This window comes from Alligator mississippiensis, chromosome 4 (genome assembly GCF_030867095.1).
Source record: "Alligator mississippiensis isolate rAllMis1 chromosome 4, rAllMis1, whole genome shotgun sequence".
Taxonomy (NCBI): domain Eukaryota; kingdom Metazoa; phylum Chordata; order Crocodylia; family Alligatoridae; genus Alligator; species Alligator mississippiensis.
Window position 1 is genome coordinate 91,041,286 of NC_081827.1, and position 12,053 is coordinate 91,053,338.

At 42.5% G+C, this 12,053-nt stretch overlaps 1 protein-coding gene across 1 annotated transcript; it reads right to left on the reverse strand.

Annotated features, from left to right (window-relative positions):
* Positions 1 to 4,098: 4,098 nt before the first annotated feature.
* On the reverse strand, positions 4,099 to 10,975 carry MGP (matrix Gla protein). The gene is made up of 5 exons (XM_006268054.2): positions 10,902 to 10,975; positions 8,224 to 8,354; positions 6,828 to 6,863; positions 5,796 to 5,871; positions 4,099 to 4,461 (listed from the first exon to the last, which is right to left on the reverse strand). Exons 2-5 carry the CDS (start codon positions 8,282 to 8,284, stop codon positions 4,323 to 4,325), a joined length of 312 nt encoding a protein of 103 aa, XP_006268116.1. The 5' UTR covers positions 8,285 to 8,354; positions 10,902 to 10,975; the 3' UTR covers positions 4,099 to 4,322.
* Between the last annotated feature and the right edge of the window lie 1,078 nt (positions 10,976 to 12,053).

The following is a 12,053-nucleotide window of genomic DNA, read 5'->3' on the forward strand; positions in this document are numbered from 1 at the left end:
CTGTTGATCTTGTCTGCATCATTTTGGGGTCACAAAAAAATCCAGTGTTTAAATGGGGTCATGCTGAGGAAAAGGTTGGGAAGCCCTGGTTTAGAAAGTGGCAGGACCTTTGTGCACATACAAAGCCTCAGTGACTGGTGCAGAATCCACTACTGTCATCACCAATTCTAGGCCTTGCCAAATCCCTAACTTTAGGCCCCATTCCCTTGCCCCATTTCCTTGATTGCAAACTTCAGTTCCAGAAGACTCTCCAGCATCTCTCTCTACACTGGTGGTCCAAGATATGAGCAAACTGAACAACATGTTTGGCAACAGCGGTGATTTCCAGCCCACACAGGTTGATGCCTCAATGATTTCTAGCTTCAGGGCCAATGAAGAAAGTCAGGTGATTCATGGACTGATACCTGGAAAGGCTATGCTTGCCATGGTGCAAAGGAGCACAGGATACATTTTGCAGCAAGGCTTAGGGCATGGTATGTGCAATGTAGATGGCTTTAGTGAACAGTATGTGATGTAGGCAGAGAGAAGATGGATCTGGAAGCACATTTAGCACTAGAAAATGATCTTAAACATGCATCTATCTATAAATATAGGCATACCCATTGTAGCTCGATGTCAAAATATTTAACTAATTTGGTTTGCTGTCACAGATCAGCCTTTAGAAATATTTTATTTTAAATTAAACAGAATTTCAGGACATAAACTCCATGCCACTTAGATCAAAGATTGGATTGAAAATGCCTATTGCTAACTTCAAGTGCCATGATAGACAGTGAGCTTTTTAAAAATATATATAAATGAACAACGCCGATCCCCAACCAAACAAATGTTTCCAATCCATCCTCTGTCACCCTTTCTCATGAGCATGTAATGTCAGAAACAAATTCTGCTGTAGCTTACTCTGATGCAGTTCCACTGAAATCTGTGGGGTTGCTTTGGGCTTATGCCAGGATATCAAATCTTGCATAACTGCACTGGAACATAACTGGCTTGCAATCTCAAGGCTTTTCTGCACAAGAAAGTGCACACTAAGCTGGGGTGCAAATTTAGAACACAATGGCTCCTCCTCTTCTTCATACCATGGCTTACTCCACACTAATTTTCTCATGTAGGAACACTCATACAAAGATTTTGATTAGGGTTTCATATAAAAAGAGTTATCAAGGCTTACATGATGTATATTTCCAAGCATTCACCTATTCAATTCATAAAGGCTAGAGTATATTTATAGGGCCAAAGGGCTAGAAGAGACCTCAGTGTCATCTAATCCAGGTCCCTGTTAAAGGCAGAATCATTTCTGACTAAACCATCCCAGCCAAATGTCTGTCTAACCTGCTTTAAAAAATTCCAGGGATGGAGATACCACATCCTCTCTAGGTAGCTTGTTCCAGTTCTTAACCACCCTCATAGCGAGAGATGCATATTTATAATAGGTAAAATAGGTATGATTTAGTACTTAATCTCATAGTATATCAACAAACTGATCTTTCATGCCTTATAGGCCTTGGTGGTTTGCCTTACATCTTTTCCACTTGTTTAATGTTTGGTTTTCATGTATGTCCCTGAATGCTGAAACAGGGTATATTTAGCAGATACAGAAGACTTTGTGTTTTATGATCCCCACATCTGCAGATATGCAAACAGCTGTGGTTGCTAATGAACTGGGGAGTTATTTACATTCTCATTTATATCAGATTATGCCAGAACATTCTGGTGTGTGTCAGCATTTATTGATAATGTGAAAAGGGATTTGTCCATTTCTTTGGTGTTGGTATAAGGTACAGCGAGGTGGTTGTTCATGCTCTCTTATGAAACAGGAAGGAATCTTTGGGTGGTCTGTGTGTGGTGCTCAGGGACCAGGTTGTTTCTTGATTTTGGATGAGTTTTGAACAGAGTTGGGGGGCAACGTTAAATTTATTTGGGGAAAACATCATCAGGCATTTCTAAACATTTGTGGTTTTATTTTCTGAAGGTTATAACCTTAACTTTGAATTTCTTGGCTTTCTAACAGTTAGGAATATTTTTTTTCAATTACAGTGTTCTTTGAAGACATATTCCTCATCAATTGCCACCTTTCAATCTTAAAATGTGTCTTCATTTAATATGTAACACACTTGTCAGTCTACGTGATAGACTTTCAACTTTCAAAGTTATGCATAGACTGACTAATCCAAGTACCAGGGAAATATCTACTCTACAAATAATTTCTGAGTACACACAGATCACAGAAAACCCTTGTTATATTTTTTGCTGCTTCCTCAAAGATATGGTCAAGAATATGCTATATTTACTCTTGAGTATCTACCACAGTGTTCTTGTACTTAGATGCCAGACACTTGTACTGTGCTCTGAAGCTCAGGTTTCTTTCTGTTCCATGGATTCCACAGACTCAGGAGAATGCCAATGGGTAGAGGAAGGATATATTCTAGAAGGAAGTTATTTTCATCTGTGAGCTCTCCAAGATGCCCCTCAGTTGCAGCCCCATTCATCCGGGGCTGCCTGTTTTTGCTTTATTAAAAGTCACTGAGATTTCTCCTCATACTCTCTTTATCTCCTTTTTAAGATTTATCTCTTTTTCTCTTCTGTGTTCAGTTTGTATATTAATGCGTAGTCTTAATATCTGAATTATCTACATTTCTATAGACTCTTCAACCTGAGGATCCCAAAGATTTTACAAATGTTAATTCATCCAATAGGTATCCCCCTCCATGTTTAGAAGGAATGTAGTTGCCATACCGGTTTCCTGCTCAGCAAGAGAGAGCAGCTGAGCCAAAGAGAATAGAGTCTCTCTCCTAGAACAGCTTCTCATTTTTTTATGTGAGAACACCTCTGGCTGCATTTCAAAGTGAAGGTGATGTAGTATATGTCATGACCCAAAGGGTATGATTTTGTGTGTGCTTCGGCACTGCAGAATTATTTCCCGCCACATGGAGCTTTCTTAGCACGGTGCAATTCTCAGTTGCATAGAGAAAACCCCGGTGCAAAGGAGTTCCCGCCACCCGTATGTAAATTTGTTTCCCACTATTGGCTGTTTCTAAATTATTCCCACGTGGCGGCTAGCGATTGGCTTGCTAGCCGTATAAGAGGCTTGAGCAGTTTCCACCCAAGTTGGAGATCTCTGGGGAGGACCTCATTTAGGAGGACTCCACATCCATCTCGTGGAGAACTCTAAGCGTGCTGTGGAGCCTAACAAACCCCGCGTGTGCCTTAGAGGAGGATACAGGGGCCTGATCAACCTCTAGCCTCTCCCCGTCGCCACCTGATCCCTCGACGTACCCTTCCCTGCGCGCTTTAGTGGAGAGTCACCTTTTAGACTCTCATCGTGGTATCCAGAGCTCTGTCCGGGTTTAGGAGGCTCGAGTTTTCTACGGGTCTTGTTCGTGTGAGTTTTCTTTTCGTTTGTAACTGCAACTTAAGTGAAGTTTTTCCTGCCTGCACCGCGACCATCTACAGTGTAAGTAAAATAATCTTTAATCAACCTCTATGCGTCCGTGCCTAATTCTAGTTCACCGTGCCGAATTCCCCGACCCACATGCCAGGGCTGCTGGCCACAGCCCGCCGCGCACCCCCGAAAGCCTCGGACCGCTCCCGGCCCGCACAGTATATACAATGAACTAAGCTTCAAAGGGAAGTGATGGCAGAACTATAGACCAAGGGTAAAATCAGGCCCAGAGAACATATTCTAGTATGCAGAGTTGCCTTACCATAGCAAGGGGGAGCTATATGTACAGGCTATTACTGGGTATCATTTTGTAGGCTTTTTCTCTGATTAACTTGTTTGTCTAATGTTTTGCTTGTGAGTAGTGAGCTTTTGTCCTGTGTGACACATTTAAAAGGGGTCTTATTTTCAGAACCTACTTTAATTTGGCTCTTTTGAGATGTCTGAAGTTAGGCACCAAATTTTGCTGGCCACTTGGGAGAAATTAAACCAGTTTCAGTCTCTAGAACATAGAAGGTCACTGTCCTAATTGTGTTACATCTTTTAAGATTTGCGTTCACATTTAATCACAGAATCAGCATTAAGTCTGGAGACAGAAATTAAAAATTATTGTAGAAACCACCACTCCATCTAAAGCAAGACTCTAAATCATGAAGAGATAGTATCAAACCAGCAGTTTATTGTGTAACAAACACCCACATCCTGATTCCTGTCTGACCTCCACTACATCAGCTTTGCACTAATTAACAGAGACTCTATAGAAGAGTGAAGCAGCAGGCAGGATAGCATACAGTTAACAAGTGACTTAATATTTTTCAGAGATATCACTCTTTCTAGGTACAGAACCCAGGCTCCAGGCCCTGGAGTTGGGCAGTTGTCACCCTTATTTGGTTGTCCTCTTCACAAAGAAGCGTTTGTAGGCAGCAGCATAGCCATGATGGTAGGCGTAGCGCTCACATGGGTAGTAGTCCTCACAGATCTCTCTATGGCGTTCCTGGGGGCTCTTATGTCTTTCTCTGATCCTATAGTAAAAGTGAGGAGAGAGAGAAAGAGGGGATGGAGGTGAGGTTAGAGAGAAGTGCCATTTAAAATATTGATGTCCGTGGTTCTTTTCAGCCTTGCCTTTCCACTTAAGTCTCAGTCTACACTGCGGTGTCCTCCCAATCTGACAGCATCTCCACTCTGAAGCTTAAAAACATAAGCAAGGTCAAAGACCTTTCAGTTTGACAAGAAAACTCCCTGCACTAAGAGCTTTCTCAAGTGACACTTACAGCAGATGGAGACTCACAAAGCTTTTTTTGGTTGAGAAGCAGTTCATGATTCCAAAGTAACTCAAATCTGATGACCTAAGCTCTTCCACACTTTCAGACTGCCAAGGATAGTGGCAGAGAACAGGAATGGCCCATGAAGGAGCCATCTGGAACTGCTATAGGGAACATATTAACTTATTTGTTTTAAAAGGGAAATTTCACAGTTCTAGCTTAACTACAGTGGACTTCATGTCTGTTATTCATTCAGGGTAGCCACACTGAAATCCTTTAATGAGGGTATGTCCATATTATCTACATGGCCTCCCCAAGGCCACTGCCAAGAAACAAGACATTCCCATTCAGTCCAGCTCTGCAGATAATGCACGATGAAAAATGTGGTAGAACAGTGTAAGCAGTGCTGCTTTCATGAGCACACCCAAGATTGGGAACCTGAGAACATCTCACAGGACCAATGCCAAAAAGTGAGCACACAACAGTTTTTGGCACACAGTACCAGGCAGGACTTTTTTTCTCAGTGATGGTAACAGAATAGCTTTGGAGATGATATAGCCTTACCCCGAGGGAACTTTCTCCCTGTTTGATAACTGTATCTGAAAACAAGGGCAGATACATGCTGAACAGAAATGCAACACTCCCATTCCTAATACTAGAAAAGCTTTGCTTTGAAATAAGATGATGTGAAGAAGGCGTTGAGAGGCCAAATAACGTAGTCAAGCACACATAAAAAGCACGTGGTAGATCAAGGAACAGAACCCAGGTCATCAAGTCTTAGACTGGGTAATCTCTGGATCATTCTTTTTTTTCAGGTCATAATTAGTGATTTTCCTTCTTTCTACTGTTGCTTTCTTTGGACTAATTAGTTATTGCCTTAGTGGCAGAGAGACTGTTCAGGTATACTCCTGTGACTAATCTTGTTCCATGTTCAAACTGTTTTGAACAAGTGGGGACACCAACATAGGAGGGAAACTTAAACCCTAAGAGGAAGGCCAGTGCTATTTGTAACAAGGGCATCAACTTAAACATGCTTAATAATCCACATACACATACATATTTTATCAATTTCCTGAGACCCCATGAAAACATACCTCTCGCGCATAATAGCTTTTTGTCTTGGATCCGGTCTCATGAAGTCATGAGCACTTTGCCTGGTAACAAAGGGACCTGATGAGATTAAACAAAATTGTTAAATTAATATTTGCTTGAAATGAAAAGCATCCAGTATTTAACACTGTGTCTCTTCCACCCTTTCCCATTCTTATCTGATATCAGATCCTTGACATACTCTCAGTAGGTTCTCTGGTTTTGCTTGATGATATTTCAATCTGCCATGTAATCGGTCCTTGATTATCCTAACTCCATTGGCTGTTATTTGACTCTGGTGTAGATCTTGGCTCTTTTTTTTCTTCATAACTCAGTCTCCTCAGAGTATTAAACTTTCTATCATTCTCCTATGATACCCTCCCAGCAACTTCTTGATCTGATGGACCTGTACAGATCATTTGTATCTAGGCAGCTCACAAACCACTTAATTTGCAGTGGGTTGCTGAATGAAGAATGAGATGCTTAGCTATCTGCTGCAGCTTTAATTCAAAGGATGCCACATGTCTAAAGACCTGGAGCTAGCAATCTTATCTGACCCATCTAGGATGAAGTGAAGGCAAAAATGTAGTGAGATCTGTAATGCCAGATCTGCCAATGATCCCTGCAGCGCCCTGTGATATAGCCTTCCTGAGACTCAACACATTTTTTTTAATCACTACCTCTGCCTCTGAGTCTTTTGGCCAATCTTAAACGCCAGCAACCATGATCAAATCTATTTTTGGTTATTTTTTAGATATGACTTTGGAAAACACCATAAGAAATTTGTTGTTTGGCTTCAAGGTATATTTTATCTTTGTGCTTTTCTCCCATTCATCCTAAAATCCAGTCATCAAAGAAATCCAGTTGGCCTGGAATGAGCTGTTCCCCCCCACCCTCCTTTCTATATTTCCATCAATCTCCTGGCCTCCTGCTTGCCAGTCACAGCTGATACTTCTAATAGAGAAGTTAAGCCAATTGAATATCAGAGTGTTTTCATTCCTCTCTAATTTCAATCAAATAGTAAAATAGTCTCTTACTAGTAAACTCATGGGATTCCATACTCTCCTGGGACTCTGGGGAAAAAAAGGAAAAACACGCATTGAGATGCTGTCTTTTGAGCAACATGGTATCTTTCTGTCACCGTTAATAAAGAGAAGGAAAGAAAGACAGAGATGTCTCATTTATTTTTTTAAAGAACAAGGGAAAGGGGAAGAAGCAGTGTAACCTAGTGTCAGAACAGTGAACCGAATAAGGGCCTGGGGTTGTGCCACTGATCTACTCTAGGCTCCTCAGGAACATCACTTAATTTCTATTCCACTGTCAGTAATTCTCAGTCAGGGTGTTGCAGAAACCTGGGTTGCCTCCAGATCCTTTCAAGGGTGCCTTAGGTGACAAAGAATGTTAGCACTGTCAGGTGTACAAACATGATTCACAAGATAAACCCAGAGATTGCAAATAGGAATTCATAGTGTTAAAAATATTTTGACCTGTTGTTGTCTTTTTTAGTTTTTTTGCAACAGAAGAATTACTCTATCATTTTTTTGTAGTAAAAAATGAGTGAAAACTAATAGCTGGCATTTTCTAAGAGGTGCCTGGAGTCTAATAAGGGATGCCCCAAGTCTAATGAGGTTAAGAACCACTCCGCTATATACTTTCTGTATCTCTGTAACAGATATGGCAACTACATTCCTTCTAAACATGGAGGGGGATAGCTATTGAATGAATTAACATTTGTAAAATCTCAGGTTGAAGATTCGATGGAAATGTAGGTAATTCAGATATTAAAACTATGCATTAATACACAAACTGAACACAGAAGAGAAAAAAAGATACCTCTTACAAAAGGAGATAAGGAGAGTATGAGGAGAAAGCTCACTGATTTTTTATAAAGCCGAAACAGGCAGCCCAGGATGAATGGGGCTGCAATTGAGGGGCAACTTGGACAGCCACTTTGCCATAGGATAAAGGTTCTGGGAATTATACAGGGGATACATCCCTGGAATTTCCCTAATATGCCAGTGAATCACTGTTAAATATATACTGCCCTGTCCTGCCTCCCATCCTGGATTTATGTAACTGATGGTGATTAAGGGAACAGCTACAGGATTAGGTCTCTCTCATCTCCTCTTTCAATATTTGATTCAAAAGAATGGGATTCTGGGGAGGTAGTAACAGCAGGTATTGCTGACAGAAGGATCTGCAGCAGAGAAGAAGGCTCTGAAGTGCAGGGAGTCCTAGACTAGTGACTATCTTGAGCTGATTGAATTCTAGAGTAGAAAGAAAGGGATCTAGCAGGCTGGCAGGGGGAATTATACAGAGAACAAGCAAGAGAAAAGCAAAAAAGAAATGGACAAACAAGTGAAGGAAACATTTTCAGTATGCCTGTAACTAGCTGTCAGTCCAAAACAAACTGCAAGAAAAGAAGTCACCTACCATAACAGAAAGCTGCCATCACCAGGACAGCCAGGAGCGCGAGGATGATGATGGTCCGCATTGTGTGCGCGTGTGTCTTGTTTGTATGCTGTCTCTCTTTCCACTGAGGGCAGCCGGAGACTCTGGGCAGGCTGCAAAGTTAGCAGTAGAGTGTTTATTATAAAAATAGCAGCCGGGAGAGAAGGAATCAGATGGAGGGGCCTGGGAAAGGTAAGCGTTGGCTGGCATGTATTCCTGCTAGAACTGTTACAAAACATCCTCTATTAACAGATTTAATCAGCCCCTGATGGTGGGCGAGGCATGTTTCCCTCCCCTCCACCACTCTTGCTTCAGGGGAGGGTGCCTTAGTTCAAAGCAAATCAGCTATTAACATTGCATGTTCAGAAGTGCTCAGCCACATATCTTGAATAAGTTCCAGACACTGGTGAGAGAGGTGTATACTGACCCTATATCTACAGGGTGGCTATTCTCATTCCACCTCTGAACTCTTCTTCCAGCCCTTGCCACGCTCTGTTTAGCTACACAGAGCCCAGACTGTTTTGCCAGCTCAATGAATGGCAGGACTGAAACAGATTCCCAGTTTCCTGGAGAGATGGGAAAATCTGATGTCAAATAACTGTTCCACCCTCAGCTTCTACTCAAGCTAGTCCTTACTGGGATTCAAGGGAGTTCATTTTTCTTCTTTCCCCCAAACACACCCCATTCACCTCAATCCTAAAAAGATGGTCTCTGTAGAGATAATGAATTAAAATTTCTACTGGAGTAGCACCTAACATTCTGACTAGGTTTTTTTTTCTAATTTTTTCCCCCACTGGCATATATGTTCTGCTCATCTGGGAAGAGGAGTCTCATCTTCCTCAGTAAATAGAAAAGTCATCCCTCATAGCTTCTGACTGGCTTGGTGCCAATAGCTTTCCACCAAAGTAGGGGCTCAAGACTGCTACAATCCCTTTACTTTGCATGCCAGAAGGGGCCCAAATTACTGCAGAGTCTGTCAGTGGTCAGCCCTCCGATCTCTTGCCCATGGGATTGCATTCAAAGTATTGCAGGGGTCTGGAGTTGCCTCCTGGTCCAGGCATAAACCCAGGTCAGTTCATTCCCTGAGCTCACTGAAATAGATGCTCAACTGTCATCATTATTTCTTGACCTTGCAATTTCAGTTTTACACTTAGGTCTTGAGGGATTCAGACCCCACATGCAACTTTGTTAGCGGGGCAGTCAATCTGGAAAGGTGCCAGTCATGCTAAAAATCAAACCCTTCCCTACTGGAATGAACCACTGAATTGTGAAGGAAGAAGATAACTCTGGGCTTTGTAAATCACCTTAACGATGCCAAGAAATAATTGACTCCAAACTCCCTGCCCTGCTCAGGATCTCTGATCCTTAGGAAAGAAAAACCCCTAAAATAAGTCCTGTAAGCAGAGTCCCCAGTAAGAATGAGATATTTTCCTTCTGTTTCCCCACTCAGAAGAGATGGATCACTCCCCTTTTTTTCCCCTTCCACTCTCCCAGCTCCCATACACCATTCAGATTATGCAAATACCATGCTTTAATGGGGATGATGAGAAACCCCAGTGCACACTAGTAGAGAACAGAATTGGAGGCTAAATATTTCCTGCCCATTTTGAGCCCATTGCCCCAGCTTCCTTTCTTCCCAGTGCCTCCTACTAGATTTGAAGAGTATTGCTAAAATCTCTTAGGGAGATTTTACTGCCTTGGGTAAAGAAAATTTGCATTTCATGCTGTTCTGAAGTGTAGAGTTTTGTTTTTCTTTTTCCCCAGAGGGTGGGTTTTATAAGTTTCCTGTATATGATAGGCACTCTGGCAGTTAGGCGAGTCTCACTGCTGTCAAAAAAAGGAAAGCTGAAGTAAAAGACATCAGGAGAGAACCCAGAGAGAAAACAAATGGGGCACAGAAAAACAGATTCTAAAAGGACAAGCCAAGAGAAGATGCTGGCTATGGGAACACCCAAACAGAAACACTTATACTTCCTGACTGAGTCCTCTCCGTGTACCTGCCCTGGCTTCCAGTGCTGAGTCCTCAGCCTCACTGACCCCAGCCTTTGCTTCCTCCCACAGTCACTCAATGGTCCCAGAACTCCTGTGGCATCCTATGGCATCACCACAGAAGTAAAGGAAGTGTCCCAAACAGTATTAGCATGAATACTTCATTCTTTTCCACAAACCCTCAGCATTTTCCAAAGACAGATTAGCTGCCATTGTGAGCTGCCCCACAGTAGGCATCCCTTGGTATTAGTCGGAAAACCATATTCACTGACAGAAGCCCTTGCCTGGCCAAAGCAATCCCCACCCTTTCACAAGGTTGCTGAAACACATACTCCTTCCTAGGAATCCTACCAAGTGCATGCCCACATGTACATATACCAAGTAGCACACCCCGGCTCAACTCCCTTCTTTCTGCCTTTGCCACCTAACAGTACACTAGAGACTTAGGAACTAAGATTAAGTACCCACAACGTTTGTAGGGAATTCTGCCGTGTTGGGATAGGGTACAGAGCTGAACAAGTAGCCCTGTGCTTCTTGTTATGATAGACAGGATAGCAACAATATTACAGACTCCTAGGCAAGTTTCTAACATTGTACAGCTGCAAAGAACCGCACAGACAATAATTGCTAACAACTGTTAGGGAAAAGAAGGGAGGTCCCTGCATACTCACCAAAGGCGTTATTCTTCAGTCTGCAGCTCTTGTTGAGGAGGAGTTCTCCCAGCGTTTGGTAGCTTTAGCTGGAAAAGAAGGGCCCTTTTATTTATCATCCCTGATCAGCAGCTCCTCCCCTTCTCTCTCCCACTCTTGAGCCACCCTCCACCCCCAGGCTACCACCATCTCTGTCAAAAACACCTTTTACCCTCAATTAGGAAACCAGAAACCTCAGGAAATGGAGCCAAGAGAGAGTAGAGGAGCCAAAACAGACATTGGTGACCAATGAAGTCAAAGCCAAGTCTTGGGCAGACCGTGTGCATTCAAAGCCATTAACGAGCAGTGGGTAGAGGCTTCCTGAACGGAGGTCTAGTCTTCTTCCTTGACAGTTCACTTCATATCCTGAACAACCCTCCACCAACAGTCTTGCACTGAGTCAGACCCACTCTCAGAAGAGCTGGTCAGCAAGAACACCTGTTATGCATGGTAAATGGTTAAGGTCAAAAACCAGACCACACACACGCACAGACACATACAGACCATGAGCCTTCACAATGGGCAAAGTAAAGCAGCAAAAAAAAAATCTAGTGATATGAGACCTCTGCTATGAAGGGGCCTTCAAAATAAATTATTTCCCCAACAGCAAACCAATACCTCAGAGTGACAGGGTGAACTCGGGGGAGTTAAAACTGTGTGCAAGTTGATCAAAGAAGAGGTGCAGCTTCTTTATTACCTCTAAGCAAAGATAGCGTCAAGAAAATCCATTGTACAAGCAGCTAATAATTTTAGCTTCTCATTTACAGATAAAGATCTAACTTAGAACTGGGTTACAGAGTAAAAAATGCAGTATAACTATCAAATTAGAGGAGCAGCAACAGATTCATTAGGGGGAAGGGTAATCCTTAGTTCCCTGAACCAGGTATGACCACTGGCCTCTCACCACATGGCATGCGTATGTTTTTCCCTTTGCCTGATCCACAGAGAGCATGCATCTGCTACAATGTCCTGCTGCAAAAAAAAATCTCATTAATCAGGAGATAATGACTCATGTTTTAATTTTGTTAGGTTCTGCACGTCAGTCTATGGCAGTGATTCATGGCAGGGTGCCATGAGATGCTTTAAAGGGAGCTTCAGGGTGCCACACACCATTATCAATATTGGGTATGCAAA